General features: G+C 39.9%; 1 protein-coding gene across 3 annotated transcripts in view; it reads right to left on the reverse strand.

The window, feature by feature from the left end:
* Nucleotides 1–22317, reverse strand: part of TMTC1 (transmembrane O-mannosyltransferase targeting cadherins 1) — a 257200-nt gene that overhangs the window by 8642 nt on the left and 226241 nt on the right. For all 3 annotated transcript variants that reach the window (XM_023643309.2, XM_023643308.2, XM_005611007.4), the window contains 6 exons: nucleotides 11694–11796; nucleotides 9491–9626; nucleotides 8315–8459; nucleotides 7242–7379; nucleotides 5770–5892; nucleotides 1797–1874 (listed from right to left, as the gene is read on the reverse strand). In XM_023643309.2, coding sequence (XP_023499077.2) covers nucleotides 1797–1874; nucleotides 5770–5892; nucleotides 7242–7379; nucleotides 8315–8459; nucleotides 9491–9626; nucleotides 11694–11796 — 723 coding nt within the window. The remainder of the gene's footprint in view (nucleotides 1–1796; nucleotides 1875–5769; nucleotides 5893–7241; nucleotides 7380–8314; nucleotides 8460–9490; nucleotides 9627–11693; nucleotides 11797–22317) is intronic.

Below are 22317 nucleotides of genomic sequence, written 5' to 3' on the forward strand. Positions count from 1 at the left end.
TTAAATGCAGGTGCTCTCCATCCAAAAACATACGGAGTGTATTACTTGAAAATGTAACTATTTAAATATTTAAAATTTTGTTACTATTTTAAAGGTAAGTTCATTCTATGTTTCCCAACTGGATGTTGCTGGACACCCTAGAACATCACTGAGATCAGAGCTCGGGTTACTCAGCTCTGAGAAATGTCATGCTTGGATCTGCCATCTGTGTTCCTCTATTAGAACAAGGCTAATGGTCGTGGAGTAACTCATTGGCTCACCTTTTTTTTGTTGTGTTTCTGCGAGTGATCGGTTTCCACTTAATAGTAAACCCCATTAGGCCTTGTTGAAATTCTAATTACTATCTTGCCATGTATGAGGGTTAAGACTGATAAAAGCCTCCAAGTAAGTTAGTGACCCTTTAAAAACATATCAGACCATGGCATTTCTCTGCTCAAAGTCCTCCAAGGACCCCAACTCATTCAGCATAAAAGCCAAAGACCTTACAATCCCCTTCAAGGCCCTGCATGCTCTGGCCCTGTGACCTCTCTGACCCCAGCTGCTACTATTTCCTCTCAACTGCTTCCTTCCTATTCTTCAAAGATAGCAGGCACACTCGTACCTCAGGATCTTTGCACATGCTCTTTCCCTATTTTGCCATATGGCTCGTTCCCTTCAGGTCTCTGCTCAAACACCACTTTTTAACTAAGACTTTCCTTAACCACCTTAATTTAGAATTTGTGCCCTAATTTCCTGGTACTCTCTCTTTCTTTTCTTTTTTCCCCATAGCACTTATCACCATCTGATATATTTTATGTGTGTATACATGCATGTGTATGTTTATTTATTGATTGCCTGTCTCCTCCTACTGGAATGTTAATTAGCACAGAAATATTTGTCTCATTTATTCATTTCTGTATTCCCAGTGCTTAGAAGAGTACCTGGCACACAGGATGCTCTCTACAAATGCTTGTCAAATGAATGGATGAATGAATGAATGACCATGAATCTTTGAATCTATTAGCTGTAGACAATAATCCCCCCAAGGGTCATTTTCAACGATCTACCCAGAGGAAGCTTTTTCTTTTGGGAAAAACAAACAAACGAACAAACACAAACAACCAACTTTGTTTTTCAGTAAAAGATTAGGGAGTAAAAGATATATTAGGAAAAAGAAATAGTGAATTAATATTTAAAGTAACACTTTATCTTGATAGTGAGTTAAGCTGCAGGAGGATAAGGTAGACCAAACTCCAGTAAGTTCACATAAGCAGATTTTATCTGCTCTATCATGATACTTCACTTAAGTACACATGATTTTTTTATGATAAATAAAATCATGGAATCTAACTTATAAAGATTTATTTAAAAGGGGCTGGCCCGGTGGCACAGCAGTTAAGTTCGCATCTTCCACTTTGGCAGCCCGGGGTTTGCCAGTTCGGATCCCGGGTGCGGACATGGCACCATTTGGCACACCATACTGTGGTAGGTGTCCCACGTATAAAGCAGAGGAAGATGGGCACGGATGTTAGCTCAGGGCCAGTCTTCCTCAGCAAAAAGAGGAGGATTAGCAGCAGTTAGCTCAGGGCTAATCTTCCTCAAAAAAAAAAAAAAAAGGCTTCATGACATTCAATATCTAGATAATACAAGAACATAAATTGTGCTCATTTCACTTTGAAACACCTATGTGTTCCGTATTCAAATAATTCAAAGAGGAAATTCACTATAGTTTCTCAATCTTATAAGAGAGAAGAAAGACAGAGAGAGAAAACACAACGGGAAATCCCAGTTCACAGGGAAGTGGATTATCTTCCTACCTTGATGTGTTGGATTCCACCCATGTTCATCCAGGCCTGCGCTTGATCTGGATTTAGTTCCACAGCTGCTTTATAGCTCTAAATATACAAGAAATATCTTCAGGTTGTGAAATGAGAACCCACCTTTAACGCTAGAGGATTGTGGAAACCGCTTTCTTTATATGTGAAAATTTAAATGGTTAATAAAATGAACAGCCACTTCTGGTTCACAGGTGTCCCGTTTACTTCCATTATGTTTCAAAGGCTCTGATTCTAAAGCGGAGGAAAGTAAAATGTGTAATTTCCCTGCAGAGCCAACCTCTGGACTTAAAGAGACTGAAGACGCCCGCAGGGAATCCAGGAGATTTCTATTATAGTGCATCATTTCCCGCTGGCTTTGACCTGCGTGAAAATGGTGCTTTTCGGCCCTTTTCACCATAAATGGAGTTTGTAAGAAAATTTTTTCATAATCACAGAATCTTAGAGTAGTTCCCTAAAGAGCTTAACCCTTGGGCAGTAACCCCTCTCACAACATCTACTCTGGTTATTCAGCCTGTGCTTGAGCTCTCACAGTGGCAGGATGATCCTGACTTCTTCAAGGACATCTATTTCCCTAGGGAATGGTTTTAATCATTAGAAAACCTTTCTTTTTCTTCTGCCATGTGAAAGGTCTTCAAATGTTTGAAGAGAGTTATTGATCCTTCAAACACTTTTATTTGTCTGAATAACATGTATCTCATTAAATGCAATATCCGTGAGGATTTCTTTTTTAAGATTTTATTTTTCCTTTTTCTCCCCGAAGGCCCCCCAATACCTAGTTGTATATTTTTAGTTGTGGGTCCTTCTAGATGTGGCATGTGGGACGCTGCCTCAGCATGGCCTGATGAGCAATGCCACGTCCACACCCAGGATCTGAACCAGTGAAACCCTGGGCTGCCGAAGCGGAGCACTGAACTTAACCACTTGGCCACCCCCCTCATGAGGTATATTTTTAATATTTTGCCTGTTGTTTTGCATCAAAGGAATGCTCACCACTGAGTCTTGATTTTAAGAGTGATCACCTTAGACAGAACTAAAGGCTAAGAGTGTCACCTTCAGTTACACAAAGCTAAGTATCTGTGTGTATAATTTAATGCTCCTTGCAATTTTCATTAGCAAGAATCCACCCGAACGAATCCATAAATTAACTAGAATCTGTCCATCCCTTCTCTACTTCAGTTTTAGGAGAAAAAAGCAAATGTTAAGAAACTGTACTCTTGCAGCTGGCCCCGTGGCTGAGTGGTTAAGTTCGAGAGCTCCACTTTGGTGGCCCAGGGTTTCGCTGGTTCAGATCCCGGGCACAGACACGGCACCGCTCATCAGGCCACACTGAGGCAGCGTCCCACATGCCACAACCACAAGGACCTACAACTAGGATATAAAACTGTGTATTGGGAGGGCTTTGGGGAGAAGGAGGGAAAAAAAAGAAGATTGGCAACAGATGTTAGCTCAGGGCCAATCTTTAAAAAAAAAACAACTGTCCTCTTAAAAGCTCCTAAAATAAACTTGAAGGATGTGTCCCTTGGATTAATTTTTATCAGCAGAGATGGGATGCAGTATAGAAATCAAGAGCCTGGATTCAAACCCTGGCTCCATCTCTTCCCCTCTACATGACCTTGAGCAAGTTACATAACCTCTGAGCCTCAGTTTATCCAACTGTAAAGTGGAGACAATGACCAGGCCTTTCTTATATGATTACTATGAAGATTAAATTACTTAATACATGTGAATCATACATAAAAATGCTAACACATTTTTTGCTTCTACTATTAGCCAATGACTCTACTCCTACCCTTCATAAATCTAGCAACTCTGCAATGATTATTTGATCCATTGGCCAAGCAACTAGAGAATACTTTTGTTTTCAATACAATATATATTATTATATTACATATAATATATAATGTATATTCAATACAATATTATATATATTCAATATAATATATATGTAATAATATTAATATATATTGCATATTATATACAGTATATAGAGATATAGAAACCACATAAATATTCATAATTAAATAATTAATCATTCCAACTGTCATGTTAGTTATAAATAACCTAAGAATGATGGTATTGAAAATGTTCACAAGGCAGAGAAAAATGCACAATTTCTGCCTCAAATACGCCACTGTTTCTGTTTTAAGGGTTCATATTCAAATTAGTTTTTCCAAATATCCTTACATGTATTTTCCAATAATTTTTTAAAAACCACTCACTGTTTAGTTTCAAAAACAATTATATCACTTGAAAATTTACTTTTCCCATGATAGATTTAATGTAATTTTATACCTTCATTAATTCCAACTTGTGCCTTTACTGGATACAAGGAAAACGTATGGTATTTCTGTAACATTCTATTTATGTTTGTGAATGTCTTTTTGATTCAAACTGTGTATCGACTGTATTCCAAAGCTGTAGATACTGAACATCCATAAGATGCAACATGCTTTGTTTTAGAACACAGAAGGAAGCAGTCCCTTTCCACAGGGAAAAGTCCACTCTAACTGGGAAGCTAACCTGCATGCATGCACATGCACAGAGGGGTGGGAGACAGAAAGAGAAGGAGGAGAGAGAAAGAGACCTAACAATACAACGTGATAAGAAATTTTCAATATTGAGGTAAACAGGGTAGCTATTCTGGTTTAAACCTGATTCAGCCTGAACTAAAGAAGCCTGACTTACGGCCTGTCAAACACACTGTACACTTGCTTGAACCATTCAGGTAAGGATGCATCAAACATCATCTCAAAGCAGAAGAATGCACTCTGAAGATAAGGATGCTTACTTCCTTCCCTCCAGTATGGTATGGAGGCCAGTATGGGTAACGCCAGTATCGGTACTTCCTGGAAGATAAGTTTTCCTGTCCTGGACATCAGGTCATGTTGACCTGCTAATCTGTAACTGAATATCTATTTGAAACTTTGATGAATATATATCCTGGGTATGTTTGATGTATGTTCTTTGTTCTAAAAAGCTATAAAACTGTACTGGAAATCATGCTTCTCCAGAATGCTTTCCTCCTTGGTGGAGACTGCCTTCCCAGGCTAGTCCTCAGCTCGGCTCAAGTAAATCTCACCTTCTCTCTCTTATTTATAAATGGTTATTGGTTATTTGCATTGACAAATGTAACATATGACACTTTCTAATGCCTGGTAGAAACAGTAAGTGTTTTAAGGGTTCGGAGGAAACAAGGTCACGGGGAGAAAAAATGGTCCAGGGGCTTCCTGAGGGAGGAGGACACAGGCTGTGTGTTAGTGGATGGGGGACTCTGCAGGGGGTCAAGAGGCGTGGTGGGAAGGATATTACAACAAGGACATGTGGGAATGCCCAGAGGCATTCAGGCACTAGTCCAGCTGGAATAAAGGATTATTGAGGGCAAACAGAGAGAAAAAGAGCGAGAGCGAGAGCAAGAGAGAGAGAGAGAGAGAGAAGCTGGTTTGAGGGCAAGGTGTGGAATGCTTCAAAGATTAAGATAAAGATGATAATTTAGGGGGTTGGCCCCAAGGCAGAGTGGTTAAGTGTGTGTGCTCCGCTTCAGCAGCCCAGGGTTTCACCAGTTCGAATCCTGGGCGCAGACCTGGTGCCACTCAACAGGCCATGCTGAGGTGGCGTCCCACATGCCAGAACTAGAAGGATCCACAACTAAAAATACACAACTATGTACTGGGGGGGCTTTGGGGAGAAAAAGGAAAAATAAAATCTTTTTTTTAAAAAAAGATGATAATTCAAAAAATAATGCAGAGGTATTGCAGGACTCTGAACAGTCAAAAACAGAGGCTCAATTATAAAGAATAAACTTATAACATTACATCAAGTAATGAGAAAATTCACTCCACAAACATGCCAATGATCTTAGGTTTTACTGTACAATATATGCTTCATTAAAGATTGAGGGAATATTAATTTCAATCCACGAATTTAATAATATAATTTTATTAAGTGTTTATACCTCAAAAGCTTTGTCAAGAAGGTTCTGCTCTCTTAGTTGGTTTCCTTTTGTAAAAAAAAGTTCAGATATAACTTTTGGGTCCTTTGGTTTCAGCCGCAGAGCCTTGTCTATAGCATCAAGAGCCTGCACAAATGGGAAATTGAGATAGAAAAAACTACGTTAGATAAAGAAAAACTAACCTAAATGGTGACATTCACACTTTTTGTTCTTATGTATTAGCTAGCTTGGTGACTGACAATCAAAACACATTCTTCATTCTCTCTGAGGTTCTCAGTGAGAAATAATGCAGCCCTGACAAAATAATTTCCCTATACCACCAGTTTCCCATTTATATTGGTGACACTGAAACATCCTAATCACTTCACAGGGAGGTCGTGTGATATAGCTGAAAGAAAATAAGATGTGGGGTTGGATGTCTTGCCCTGCCCAAGTGTCCATCTGGACCACTCCAACAGCCTCCTCTTAGCTCCCTGGTGCCCACTCTGCTCCCATCACCCACTGCCCCACCGCCTGCCGCCAGAGATCCCTTCAAAGCATAAACCTCACAACACTGCTCTTCTTAAAACTCCAAAGCTTCCTCCAAGATACAGAACAAAACCAGGATAAGGACCGGACCGCAAGCCCTGAGGTCTAGTGCTCAGCAACCTCTGTAACCGCCATCTCACACTGCTCCCTGCTCCCTCATGCCCATCCCTCAGACAGGCCAATTTGCTGTTGCCACAGGGCCTTTGTGTGTGACTTTTCTTGTCTGAAATGCTCTTCACTGTCCTCTTATGCCTAATAACTCCTATTCATTACTCAGCTCTCACCTCACATCACTCTACAGGGAACATAAGCCCCGAGACCACTCAGGTCCCATGATTATATGCTCGTTAGAGACCATGCCACTCTTTAGGACAGCACTGAGCATGGCTATAATTCTACATTAGTCTTGTGACTACTTGTTTAACCTCTGTCTCCTCTTCAAAGGTAAAGTCCATGAGGACAAGGGCAATGATTTTTTATTTTTTTCACATCCCTTTAATCCTGGTGCCTACCACAGCATCTGGCAGATAGCAGGCATTCAGTAAATATTTTGTTGAGTCAGTTCATGAATTTACTGGTTATATGACTTTTAAAATGGAAATAAACAGTAAGAGTTGCAACATAGGGTCACTGACTTGCCTTACCAGGTTGTTTTAAGGATTTTATAAAAAGTATATTTGAAGGAACATGGAAAATGATAAAGCATACAAATGTTAGTCTTTATACCACATAAAATCTTCAGAGCAAGGATGAGCCAAGAAAATACTATTTCAAGGGGACATCTTAGGAGTTAAAGGGATATCTGTGAAAGCGTCTGTAAGATAGGACATGCCAACTGATGACATCAAGACTGCTCAGTCTTGTAAATGTGCTGACTGGAGAGGCATCTGGGCTCCCCTCATTTTCTACCCGTGAATGCAAACAACTCCCAACAGTGTCCCCTCTACCTTGTCGTGGAGCTCCTGCTTGCTGTAAATTGCTGACAGCAGGCGATAGCATTCAAGGCAGCCAGCCTCCTCAGACACAATGTGGATGGTCATCTTTTCAGCTTCTTTGGTCTGACCCATCACGGCCAAAACCTGAGCCTGCAAAAGCACACTGACCTTGGCTTAGAAGATGCTTCGTTATTAGCTTATCAACTAAAGCATCCCTGAATGGAGGCCTTCCAGAAATATGCCTGACAAAAGTGTTCAGCCTCTATTTGTGACTCACAGAGAGGGCTGAATTAGCACAGTTTACAGACTTGAATTTTCGCTTGTTTGTTTCTTTATTGAGGTATGTGCACGCATTTGTGTGTGAATGGTGGGAATATCAAAGATGGTCAGTGAAATGACTTGTGTCTTTTAAAAAAAAGTTGACCAAATATGGCAAAAGAGAAATTATTTCCTACAGTTTTGACAGAATACGGTGTTTATAACAACATAACGTATTTGATTTACTGCGAATCTAAGAAAAAGGAAGAGTGATGATCTAAAAATTGAAATAAAACATATTGTTGATATGAATTTTCCTTAATTGGAACACCATCCTGTGGTTATGTTAGAAAATGTCCTTGTTCTTAGGAACTATATGCCAAAATATTTAGAAATAAAGAGAATAACCTCTATCTCTCAGAGGGCTCAGGAAAAAAATAACATGTATTAATAACATGTATATGCACACATACACACTCAAATATGTACATATATACAAATATGCACATACACACATACTTGGGAGGGTGATAAACAAATGCATCAAAATGTTAAAAATTGATTAATCTGGGTGAAAGGGTATATAGAAGTTATTTAATATACCTGCCAATTTTTGTAAGTTGGAAATTATTTCAAAACAAAAACTTAAAAGTATTTTTAGCATCTACATCTTTGGTGAATGGCTCTCACACTGGTTATACGAATATTCATAAAATGGATATATTATAGCATTCGAGTTCCAGTTTTGAGGCTCACTGACTACAGCTCCCGACTTTGCACGCTGCGCAGAGGTGCATTGCCTCATTTTCTTTCGTCCCTCCACTCACCAGTGCCAGGCGGAGCTCCCTTTGAGAAGGCTGAAGGGCTGCAGCTTCCCGGTAAATCTGCAGAGCCTCTTCGTACCGGCCAGTGTTGTAATACAGGGCTCCCAAAGGTGATAGGATCTCAGCTTTGCGTGCCACCTGCAGGGCACTGAGTTTTAAGAAAGGCGAGGTCACAATTTTCTTCTAAGAGGTACATTTCCAAAGGTCAAAATTTAGATTTAGGGATGACTATCCATGGTTTGGAACTCTGCTCCAACATGGTCTTTTTTTTTTTTTTTAAAGATTTTATTTTTTCCTTTTTCTCCCCAAGGCTCCCCCCGGTACATAGTTGTACATTCTTCATTGTGGGTCCTTCTAGTTGTGGCATGTGGGACGCCGCCTCAGCATGGTTTGATGAACAGTGCCATGTCCACGCCCAGGATTCGAACCAACGAAACATTGGGGCGCCTGCAGCGGAGCGCGGGAACTTAACAACTTGGCCATGGGGCTGGCCCCCATTGTTTTTGTTTTTATACCAAGAAGAATGCTGAAAACAAAAAGATCATGGTGCCATCCTCTGACTATAAGAATGTCTCTTGTGGCCCACCTATATGGAAACTGAGCCCCAAGGATCTTTTCCATTAACGGTGATAGACTTGTCCTGATGGATGTACAGTCTTTCATTTATATCCATTTTGAAATTGCTGTCTGTGGTTTGGGTTGCAGTCCATAGCTTCAGAAAACAATGGACTAACTAAAGTGGGAATTAAATTCCAGCCTTGGTTTAGCATCATGTTCTAACCAGCAGGCAAAAAAATCATTAACTGGCATACCAATTATAGTGCTACATTATTCTCTTTGTTTTCTCCCCAAAGCCCCAGTACATAGTTGCATATCCTAGTTGTAAGTCATTCTAGTTCTTCTATGTGGGATGCCACCATGGCATGGCTTGATGAGTGGTGTGTAGGTCCACACCCAGGATCCAAACTGGCAAACCCTGGGCTGCCGAAGTGGAGTGTGCAAACTTAACCACTCGGCCACGGGGCCGGCCCTTGTTTTCTTTGGAGATGAGAATCTGTATTGTCTGCATTGGCAAAATCTGCTAGTATTCTGAGAACATGTCTATTCCCATAAACTAAAAACGTGATGGGACACTGCAGAGGTCTTTGGAGGGGTTAAAGTGAAGGAAAGGAACTTTACCGTTTGTACCATTCTTCAGCCACACTGTTGTCTCCTAACGACCTGTAGAGCCTCCCCAGGTTCACCATGGCCACGTGATGACTTGGGCTAAGTTTGATGGCCTGTTGGTAATGGGCCACTGCCTTCTCTGGAGAGCCTGCAACCAGTAGTGGGTTGGTAATAGCAGAACATGCCTTAATCATAAAATACATGACCTCTTTAATTTCTCTTCTGATGTACATCATTCACCTTACAGCACCATACCATCAATTATTCAGTTTATAAATTAGCTTGCATTTTGGGTTCTTCTCCTTACCACTGCCTAACTTGGGACCATTCCACTATTCATTCCTACTTCCAAGGAAATTAATAATAAAAATGCAATAAAAACTAAAACCTATTTCTTTTATTATGTATATTCTTTTAGTCAAATGTTTTCTGGCCATTGCCCTAGCTAATGTGACATTTTGAGATTATCAGTGATTGTTATCTATACAAGATATTGTTGCTTCTCATTATAAAAAAAAATAGAATAGGCTGTTATAGAAAGGAAACTATCCTGAAGCAATTCTAAGGGTTTGTCTCCATTACTACCCTGCAACATAGTAACTGAGGCCTGCTTTAAATAAGCATGTATCAGCTATGCCTTGAAAAATCTCTTCTTAAATCATACATTTGTATTTAAATGGTATTTGTTTAACGAGACTTTAAAAAATAATAATAATGCCACCTGGCATTTGACCAATGCACTATGAGCTTTAAAACACTTTCATTAAACGACCTCACACGTTTTGATACCATTTAGCTGCTCTGTCATACCACTTAGCTATCTGTTGGGATTTAAGAGATATTAAAAAATAAACAAAATTACCACTTTATGGATACAGAAACTAAAGTGTAACGACGTTAAGAAACTTGACAAAGATCACAGGGCAAGTGACGGTAAAGGGCAGAACTAGAATCAAGTCTCTAGTCTGATAAGGTTCCCCAAAGAAGTTTCCTAGTGAAATTCTATCTAAGAGACTGAACTGAAGAACGGTCCGAAGTTCTAAATGGAACGGAATGTTCATCACCTGCACAGACATCTTCTCAAGAAGCACACCTTCTCTGAATGCAAGTTTGACTAGGAGGTGCCAAAAGAGACTATGTATGTATAGGTCTAAGTATAGGACTCTGGGGATAGGGAGAATTTTCAAAGTATAAAAAGAAATACAGAGAGACTAGTAAGAAGATATATAGTGTGGTCAGTGAGATTTTGGGGTTGTAGGGGTTGGGGTAGGATTGTGTTGGAGTAGAGGAAAGAGGGTTAAACCAGGCCAACAGGAGGTTACTTCTGGTTTTTATATCTTATGATACCTAATTTATTATTATGTTGCTAATGAACCAGCAGGTGGCACTATAAAACAATTTTACATGCAAAAATAAGGTGTATCAGAATGTAAACTTACATTCTATAAAACAGAGGAGCTTCAACTATCATAGCAAATAAAACCCTTTCCAGCATTTGATATTGGCAAAATAATTAAAATTGAATTTTACTGCATGGCAGGTAGTCTAATAGTCAATGAGAACAAAGTGGTACTTTTGCATTAAATTCAAATTTCTTTCATTCTTTATAAGGATTCATAACATGCCAACAGTAAACGGGGCACAAATCACAAAAAGACAAACAGAATCCATGCCCAGTAAAGTTTTGCGTTAAATAAGGAGTAAGTGCATTTTATATAGCACCTGTCATCTAAGAGTACTCCATCAATGATAATAATACAGTTTCTGTAATGTATAGTAAGTAAGGGACCATGAAACAATCCTAGAGGCTTTTTCATCAGTTGAAGAAAATTATTTACCATCCGCCAGTAACTAGAATCAGAGGCAGGTTGTGCGCATCATTGCAGAGGGACATTTCATCATCACAGATTTACAAACTTGTGTAAGTGATACTCAAAGAAGACGACTACTCATTAAATCATTAAGACTACTTCCTGCCACCTGGGGAGTTTTCATTAGAGATATGATTATAAGCACTGGGCAGATTTTACTGAACAGAGCTTGAAGATTTAAAGAAATGACAACCCCAAGGTACAATGTGACTGTCAATGGTGTGAGCTTCTTGCCGAGACCAGTGAATTTTACTTCTGAGGCATCCTTCGGGTTGTTGCTAATTTTGCTGGAGAGACAGTATTATCTAATCTCAACAGAACAGCTTCTCTTTAATTTTGCTTACCAGTATCAACTAAGAAAACCCCATAGTTGTTGTGTAAATCTGAGCTGTCTGGACAGTTCTTTATTCCAGCCTGGTATATGTCCTCAGCTTCCTTAAATCTCTCCTTTAAAAAGAGAACAAAGAAAAATGAAGGAGAAAGTCAAACAAAAAATCAACAATACACTGAATAACAGAAGTGGGAAAAGCAGAACATAATTTCCTGAGCATCTACTATGCAACAGGTACTGAGATCCAACACTAGGTCCTCTGTCGGAAGCAAAGTCAGTGCTAACTGCACACAGACCTACGATTCATATCCGTGTTTAGTTCCTTTTGGGCAAACAAGCTGATGTTTACTAAGAAGGGACATTAAAACGATTTGCCCTACCGTTGGAAAAAGCCTCAAAATGGTTGTTTGAATGGGATGGCCTCCACCCCAGTAACTCTCTGGATGAAAATGGGTGATACACTGATAGAAGAATATTTTCAGAGGTGGCCTCTGACTGGGAGGCAGGGATGCCCGGGGTGTCTGTCTTACAGGAGTATCTGCATAGCTAGCACTCTTCTGGCTACAGTGTATGGTCTATTTGGGGAGGTTTTTACGGGAAGTTGGGGGGAGGCTGATGCATATAATGGGAGGGCTTTGCCTTATCCTTTCTTCACTGGAAATATTTCTACAACTCACCAAACTACTACTTCCCTTATCCAACCTATGTTTCCCATCTCTGAGCTGTTCCCCACAACAGGAATATATGTCTCCTCAAAGGCACACCTCCAACCCCTACCTTGTGGCAAAGCCCAGACCAACTGCCACATTGCCAACGGATCATTTTTCTAATTGCACTGAACATCTTCTACTCCAAAGATTCACTTTAACACACTTTCATAATTCTGAATTAGCTTTTAGGTACATTTTTCACAACCATCTGAGATTGCCATGTGACATTTTCTTCTACAAGATAGAAGGTAACATGTAATTCATGAATCAAAGCTACCTGGATTCTAACAATTGCTCCCAACTAAACGATGGCATAGTTTCCCGGTACGGCTGCGAAGATCAGGTCAAAGGAAATGATTTGGCATAAAGCACATAGCAATATCTCTTTTCATGCGCTCTAAACACAGACATTTTCCCTAATTTCATCGCAGGTTACTACCACTAAGCATTCAACCAGACGCATGAAGAGGGAAGTGCAACACCAGTTTTCTCAGACATGACACCTTAAGCTTGTGAATAAAAACGCACTGAGTGCTGAGGAACAAGTCAAGAAGCTGAAACCTGATTCAACTCAGAAAGTTAAAGACACTTTACCAATGCCAATGGTAAAGACACATTTACCCATGGTAGAATGACCAATGCCCCCTCTCTGAATGCACACACTTAAGTACCACTTAGGAACCAAAGTGTGGTTTGAATTTGGCAAATCTCTTTATTTGAACTACAAATTCACGGTCCAGCAAAAATGGAGATCCACGTTTCTAAAAAATCTGTTTTCTAATTGCCACACTCAACAAATTGTCAAATTCAGAAAAACTGAAGATGAATGAAAGTCACAAAATAATCTTTTCATCTATTGAAGAGAAGAATTTGATGAAGATATCATCCATTGAAGGACTGACAGATCTGTGTGTGTCTGTGTGTGTGTTAAATGGAGACAAGCAGAACACAAATTATATAAGATCAATCAAATTCAAAGCTATGGAGTACCATTGGATATTTACTCATTTATCCATTCATTCAGCACACATTTACTGCAATGGCTACGACAATATGGCACAGTGATCATGAATCAGGCTGTCAGTGGTTGACTACATGGATTGGAATCCCAGCTCCACCACTTACCCTCTGTGTGACCTTACTTCCTCTCTACGTGACCACTAGTAAAATAAGAATAACAATAGTACTTATGTCATAGGGCTATTGTGAGGATTAAAGGGATTAAGACGTGTGAAGCCCTTAAAACAATGTTTAGCACACAGCCCTTATCCTTATTTGCGTGACTAATACCACTGGGAGACAGAGGCCAGAGACACGGAGATGAATAAAACAAAATAGCTCTATTTAAGGAGCAGAGTATGAAAGAGGTCAGTAGAGCTGCTCTTGAGCTCAGGTGGCCTAGGGCTGTTACTAGGGCCACATCGGGCATCACGACCCTGTCCAGGTGGCATTTTAATCCACAGTTTCAAGTTCCTTTCCCAATGAACCTCTTTAACTGTATATGAGAAATAATTAACTAACTCTGGTGTTTTTCCTTTTAATTTGCCTTAACCATCTTCTGATACAGAGGTCAATAAATACTTAATACTTAGAGGCAACCAGAGAAGGAATACCTTGGCTAATCCCAAACTGGGTAGTCACTTCCTGAAAATCTTGAGTTTCTTGTGTTACTATTTGACCAGTGTTAGTGTTTGACTCCAATGCCATCTTTGTTTTAAAAGGATAAAATTTCCTATTATAAATGGCACTTTTACAACAAACTAACATAGTCATGGTAAAAATAAAAATCAAAAAACAATTATTAAAAACATGATGGGTGAGGGGCCAGCCTGGTGGCATAGTGGTTAAGTTTATGTGCTCTGCTTCAGTGGCCCAGGGTTTGTGGGTTCAGATCCTGGGTATGGACCTATGCACTGCTCATCAAGCCATGCTGTGGCGGTGTCCCACATACAAAATAGAGGAAGTCTGGCCCAGATGTTAGCTCAGGGCTAATCTTCCTCACTAAATAAATAAACACAATGGGTGAGATTTTCAGCAGAGGAAATAAAAGAATATCGGAGCTGGAAAGAACATTAATAGACATTAATTCACCACCATTTTTAACAAATGAAGAGACCTGGGGACAAAGCAGTTAAGAGACTTGCCCCAAGTCTCACAGCTACATGGGACAGACAGCAGTAGCTAAGTTTTCAGTGGACATACAGGGAATTGGCAAGCTCTGAAAAAAAACAGTATTTCTGGAAATAAACAAGGGTGTCTCTGGCATCAAAAGAAACAATTACACTTTCAGGTGTCCATTCATCCATCCATCCATCCGTCCAACCCCTTAAATATTTCGTGAGCAGCAGCCACACACCAAGTATATGGGGGAGACAGAAGAGTGAACAAAAAACACACAATCCTGCCATCGCAATACTGTGGGATTCAGACAGGAAGGAGACATCGCAAGGTACCCCAACAGAGTCATGGGAAGAGAAGCATGAGGTGCTTGGGAGGCAACCAGAAGTGACACCAGACTTGGGGTTAGATAGATTCTCTACAGCTGTCATGACCCAAATCCTCGAGAATGCCGCTTACCATTAACTCCAACAGCTGGATAACAGAAAGATGTGCTTGGGAAAAACCTGTGGCTACTTAAGGATTTTTTTTTTGAGGAAGATTAGCCCTGAGCTAACATCTGCTGCCAATCCTCCTCTTTTTCCTGAGGAAAACTGGCCCTGAGCTCACATCTGTGCCCATCTTCCTCTACTTTTCATGTGGGACGCCTACCACGCACGGCTTTTTTGCCAAGTGGTGCCATGTCCACACCCGGGATCTAAACTGGCGAATCCCACACCGCCGAAGTGGAACGTGCGCAATTAAATGCTGCGCCACTGGGCCGGCCCCTTGAGGATCTTCAAAAGTATCATTATAACTAAACTGTGGGAGAGTTGAAAGGTGTTTTTTCCGAATGTCCTCACACTCTAACTTTCTGAAGTCCAATACAACAGTTAACAACAGATTTCAAGTGCAATTACTGTTTATCTGATTTAATTTTACTTTTCCCCCCACTTTCTTGCTGCTTCAAAATAGGCAAAGAGATCACCTTTTTCGTCTAACATTTCTCTTATTTGGGGGTTTATGAGCTGGGTTTCCACTAGAAATGCAATTTTCAAAGTCCAAAGCAGTAATGGGATTTAAAAGACCATGCGTGTCGAGAGCAGGCAACCACATCCTGGTACCCTTGCTAACCCCGAGGGGAGTCTCGAGACTCAGGCTCTGTGAAAAACGTCTCCAATATCTGTACTTCTTTTCCTTTCACTTGACTGTAAATTTCAAGGAATGATTAACTCCACTTATTAAAAACCGAAAGGGAACCACCGCCTCAGGAGAAAAATACCTTCTAGGTGTTTGTTTAAAACAAATTCCACTTTCCCTGGAAAGGCGATGCATTTATCTTAAAAAGCATTTGTTCATCTCTGAAGCTCTGTTTTAAGCACTCGCTTCCATTCACCTCACCTGGCTAGATGTCCTGACCTGAGCTTGATCATTCCTCGTCTCTACTGACTTGTGAAATCCAGAGGAAATGAAGATAAGCTATTTATAGGACCATTTTAATTAAAAAAGCTTGTGACCCAGAGAATGGGTCTGACAGATAATACCATTGGCTGTACAGTGGAGTCCACAGCCAACTGCCGCCTCATCACGAAATCGGCCTTTGAGGGCAGGAATTAAAAATGGGCAGCACTGGGGCCGGCCCCGTGGCCGAGTGGTTAAGTTCGTGCACTCTGCTGCGACAGCCCAGGGTTTCGCCGGTTCGGATCCTGGGTGCCGATTGAGCATCACTCATCTAAGCCACGCTGTGGTGGTGCCCCACATAGCACAGCTGGAAGGACCTGCAACTAGAATATACAACTATGTACTGGGGGGTTTTGGGGAGAAGAAGAAAAAGAAAAAGAGATTGACGACAGATGTTAGCTCAGGTGCCAATCTTTGAAAAAACAAAAGAGGGCAGCATGCAGCTTGGGCGCATCTCCAAGGCTCAAAAGCCTTTTCAGTGGAGTGGAAAGAAAATGGGCCTTGGGGAAGTGAGAAAACAGCATCAGCATGTCCACTTTTTACATGCTGTAATTACCCAACATGGTTTGACCTCAAGGAAGGGAAAGTGAAAAGTAGATGTGAAAAAGGAACCCCTGACTGTAACTGACTGTCTTGGGCCAACTGATAGGCCTGGAAAACATTTCTTATAGTTCAAGTTGCAGGAACTGGGAGGGCAAATGGACATGGGCTTCACACAGCAATCCTCAAACTTCTTGGTTTTAGGAATGCTTTGCAGTCTAAAACTTACTGAGGATCCCAAAGAGCTTCGTTGATGTGGCTTACATCTCTCTCAATATTTACTGCAATAGAAATGAAGCTGAGAAATTTTAAAAATATTTATTTAAAATAATAATAATCTCAAACATAACCTATTTATATGAAAAATAGCTACATTTTTTCAAAGCAAAAACAAATTAGAGAGAAGAGTGGCATTATTTTATATTTTTGCAAATCTCTTTAATGTCTGGCTTCATAGAAGACAGCTGGATTCTCATATCTACTTTGGTGCTAATCTGTTTTTACATTTTTTAGTTGAAGTATGTGAAGAAAACCTGGTCTCACACAGACATTTAGTTGGAAAAGGGGAGAATATTTTAACAGTCTTTTCATAATTGTGGAAACATCATGTAGCCTCTAAAAAACTACTGACCACTCACGAAAGGAAAATTACTTGTTAGTAGTATTCCAAAACTGAACAGACTTTCTTGGATCTCAGGGGTCCTCAGTCAACACTTAATGGATGGCCTGTAACAACGTGTACTTACTGTATGGAAGGGGGAGGGTGTGGTATTCCAAAGTGGTGAAGGACCTATAGAGACGGGGATGGAAAGCTGTGCTCGTGCCCTGACTTCACGGTCATGCATCCCAACTGCCTTCTAGAAGGACTTCTACTCTGGTCAATGATATGAGCACAGAGAGTCATAAGGTATCTCCCATTAGCCAAATGGCTTTATTTACTATTACAAACCTGGGAAGTTTAGGACCAATGAATGTTTAAACTCCCATCAATGACTTCTCTAAGAAACCCTTCAAGACACAGAGCTCAAAACATAAAGCAGGGATGCCTGCTTTCTCATTCTCTCCTTTTCTTTTCTTTTCTTTTCTTTTTTTTGGTGAGGGAGATTGGCCCTGAGCTAAGCTCTGTTGCCAATCTTCCTCTTTTTGCTTGAGGAAGATTGTTGCTGAGCTAACGTCTGTGCCAATCTTCCTCTATTTTGTATGCAGGATGCCACCACAGCATGGCTTGATGAGCAGTGCATAGGTCCATGCCTGGGATCCGAACCTGCAAACCCCAGGCCACCAAAGCAGAGCACATAAATTTAACCACTATGCCAGTGGGCTGGCCCCATAGCTTTTATTTTCTGCACAAAACAGTTCTTCCCGCATCAGTCATCAATACGGACGTTTATGAGAAACGTGATGTCTAATTCTCTTTCTCATTCAACTGAAATGAATCAATTAACTTGTCATTCCTCCTCACCAAGGAAATGTTAGGTATTTCTAATTCTGCATTTTCTCATCACCCAGCAGACTGTGATCAACACTACACTGTGACAATTTAAATACGAGAGAAATAATCACTTTAGGAGGAAATGCCAAGAATCATAAAATAAAAATTAAAGTGGAAGTATGACAAAAGTAAGCAATCACAGGTGTATAACAACACTGTCAGGCAGCCAGGAAAAGAGGGGAGAGAACCCGCATTTGCATAGACCGGCAAACTCTTCCACCTTCCAACTCTTCTCATGTCATTTCATCCTCATTCTCTGCCCTTCCAGAAATAAGACTTTCTTTCTATTACAGGAAGGGATCACACTGTTCCCTCTCCCAGAGTCCTCAATACAGTCTATTTCTTCTAGCCAGAAAGGGTTTCCCAATCATTTTTACCTTGTTGATATCTGTAAATTCTTCAGGGATCAGATTAAATAGCACTCTGCCTACTGCCCCTGCTTAACACACGCCCCTCCCCACTTTAGGTTAGGTCCCTATAACATTCGCACTGGAGCTTTCTCTTTGCCCATTTGTCACAATTGTGTTAGATATTGAGGAGATGGCTGAAATTCTTTGCTTAGGGGTAGCCTTTCCTCCAAGACTCTTACCTCCATGAGAATAAGACCTATACCTTGCTACTTCAACAATTTCTAATGCTTGGGGATACCTATGGATTCATTTACTTGAAGTCCTAAATCTATCTTTCCAGCCCTGATCTCTCTCACTGCCATCTGCACACATGCTATTTCCATGTAAATGTTCCTCTAACATTCAAGACTTAAAGGTTCTACACTGCTGGTGGCAGAGCACATTTGTGCCACTCTTTTGGAAAGCAATTTTGTAATTTATCTCAAGAGTCGTGAAATATGCTAATGCTCTTTGATATGGGAATTCTGCTTATGGGAATCCAGCATTAGGAAATGATTCAAAATCTTGTTCTAAAAAAGCCATAAGGAAAAGAAATGTCCACTGCCACATACACACAAAAAAACCCAAATGACCAAAAGTTGGGTTATTACTATGTAAATTACAATGCATCATTTTCATAAACTAATAAACAGCCATTAAAATGCTATTTATGAAGGCCATTTAGCACCATGAAAATGCATATAATATTATGTATAATTTAATGGCAAGTGAAAAAGAGCAGGATACAAACTATATGTGAATGTTAAGTATGAAAAAAACCCACTAACTTGAAAAATATATGCACCCCCATGTTCAGTACAGCATGATTTACAATAGCCAAGACATGGACACAACCTAAGTGCCCATCAATGGATGAATGGATAAAGAAAATGTAGTATAAAGAAAATAGTGGAATATTATTCACCCACAAAAAGAAGGAAATCTTGTCATTTGCAACATGGATGGACCTTGAGGGCATTATGCTAAGTGAAATAAGTCAGACAGAGAAGGACAAATACTGTATGATCTCACTCATATGTGAAGTAAATTTTTAAAAAAATGCAAAACAAGTTCATAGATACAGAGAATAGACTGGTGGCTGTCAGAGGCAGGGGGTAGGTGAAATGAGTGAAGGGGCTCAAAAGCTACAAGCTTCCAGTTATAAAATAAATAAGTCCTGGGGATCTAATGTGCAGCATGGTAACTACAGTTAATAATACTGTATTGGATATTTGAAAGTTGCTAAAAGAATAAGTCTTACAATTTCTCATCACCAGAACAGAAAGATAATTTATATCTATGTATGGTGATGGATATTAACTAGACTTATTGTGATGATCATTTTGCAATATATATAAATATCAATTATTATGCTGTATCCTTGAAACTAACATAATGTTATATGTCAACTATACCTCAATTTAAAAAAGTATATTAAAAATACTTGCAGGATATTAAAAAAAGGATAATATTGTTGTTTCCAGATACTATGGGTGAAAGATGTATCTAATTTTCTCTGATTTTTTCCACACTTTCCATTACATTTTTGTTTTACTTGTAATTGAAAAAAAATGGTGGAGCTGATTTCATTTCTTGCCTTCCTAAAATCTCGCTTCTCCCTGGCCTCCCCACGGCTGTCAGTGGCCATGTGTCTTCTCAGCCCTTTAGGCGCTCTGCTCTGGAGTTCTTAATTTTCTGTTTTTCTTTTCCTTTCAGCCTTCACATGCAGACAGTCCCTAAGTACAAAGGGATTCTTTTTCCGTAATAGAGTCTAATTATTCCCACTCTTTATTCCTGAAACAAGGCTCTCAACTACTCACACCAGAACGCATTTAAAAGCCTCCTCCAAAATACCCCACGTATTTCCACAAGATATTCTTCCTTACATGTTTTAAAACCCTTTCTTTGGACACTAACCTTGGCTTCCTATGATCTATCAACTTCAAACTTGGGCTCCACTGTGGGCCTTAACGTGATCCACCACATAATGTCTTTTCAGCTTATTAAACTATTTTTCAAATTTCCCCTTCTCAAATTCTCCACTGTGCCCAAAGAGACGTACTTGCTGCCTTCAGGTTCCAGCAGAGGACGGAACACAATGATTAATCCCAGAGAAATCCTAGGAGGGATCATTACACTCATGGTTCTACTGGCAGTGAGGATGGGAAATGGTGTCAGGAGATAGCAGCCTGCTTACGGTAAGCGCAGGGCTCACCAAAGGAAACTTGTTTCCTTTTTTTTGATGGAATCACAACCTTAGAGCAGGGGAAGAATCTCAGCAGGAATCTGACAAAATGTCTCACAACATCCTTGTAGACAAGACAGAAAGGTGAGCCAGATGATAATGTAATTTGATAAATTAATCAAAAGTTGAATAACTGTACCTAAAGAGTCTTGGGTGAAATAGAGGCCAACCTGGAGAGAAGATTCTACAGGCAATACAGGATTTTTTTACTGGTCGCTGATCTCTGCAACATTTTTTATCAAAAACATAAATGAGTAACTAAAGGCTATCCTTATTCATTTGCTAATTGAAATATCTGGAAAGGGTAGTTGACACAATGAATGGCAGAAAAAAAGACTTAAAAGTCCTAAAACACCTGAAATTTCAGGCTGATACAAAGATACTGAAATTAAATACAGATAAAGATGAATCCTTTCATCCAGGTTTTAAAAACTTGCTTGCAAAATGGGTGAGACCTGGATTAAGAAACGTTCACAGTTTTTAGGGATTTCGGTTGACTGTATCTCCAATCTGAGCCAGAGCATCATGTGGATGATAAACTAATATTATTCATTTTAGAGTGTCAGGTAATAGATATATAGGGTCTCAAGCCAGGGAAGAGAGTATTTCTATTCTACCCTGAAATTACTGTAGTTCAAGAAGCCAGTTCAATTTGGGAGTCATATTCTCATAGAGAAAATCGACTATCCAGAGGCCATGCAAAGCAACAAGACCAGAAGGCAAGTATTTGGAAACCAGGGTAAATTAGAAACAAGTTGAAAGAAAAGAATTTGGCTTAGAAAAGTTTTTTAGAGAAGTGACAAGATAGTTGTGCTCATAAGCTGTGCTCAACAACCTCTCTGTTGGGCCAGGGCCAACAGGAGCAAATTACAGGACTGTGGATTTCAGCTCAGTATAGGAAAGAGTTTTCTTACATCAGATTGGCCCACAAACACAGTAAGCATGGGCCGAGCATGTGCACAGATGACGGTACTGGAAGATGTTCTGTTAAGTGAGGGGAGGGCTTCACAAACATGTACAGACTGACCAAGGTTTGTAGAACATTGCTTTCACATATTCTGAGTATTTGAAATTCTGGAATGCTATTAAATAAGACTGGGCCACCAAGAAAGAAATGAACTCATTTGCACCAAAGAATGTGGAGCCAGGTGGATTTTTCTCTAACATTTCTCTCTCCCTTGCTTGTGCATCTGAAGCATTCTTTTAGTAAAGAATTCAAAACATGAAGATGTTGAAAGTCAGGGAGGGCAGGCAATCCTCCATTGCAGCTGCTCTCTCTCTCTCTCTCTCTGATGTTAAAATCAATTGCCTAAAGGAGCAGAAGAAAGAACCTTTCAATCTTTCAATTACATTCCTAGGCTCATGGCATCTTACATTCAAAGCTGGAGCAGGAAAGGCTGGCAAAAGACGTGACCTTTGTATATAAGAAAGGATCACGGTTGTAGCCATAATTTGCTTTTCTTAAAAATTGTTTGTAACTTCAATTGTGGGACACGCAATCACTTTACATCAACTTGCCAATGTGGCTCACAAAAATTAAATTTATCACATAATTAATTTTAAATTAGGCATCTGCCACTTCTTAAACATAACTGAGGAAAAAGTACGTATGTTGATCTTTTAAATCTTCTACCTTCTGTAAAATTTGTTAATAGGAAGATGCTGCAGAATGGACTAAAGTAAATTTCAAGGTCACTGAACAT

The sequence above is a fragment of the Equus caballus genome, chromosome 6 (assembly GCF_041296265.1).
Source record: "Equus caballus isolate H_3958 breed thoroughbred chromosome 6, TB-T2T, whole genome shotgun sequence".
NCBI lineage: Eukaryota > Metazoa > Chordata > Mammalia > Perissodactyla > Equidae > Equus > Equus caballus.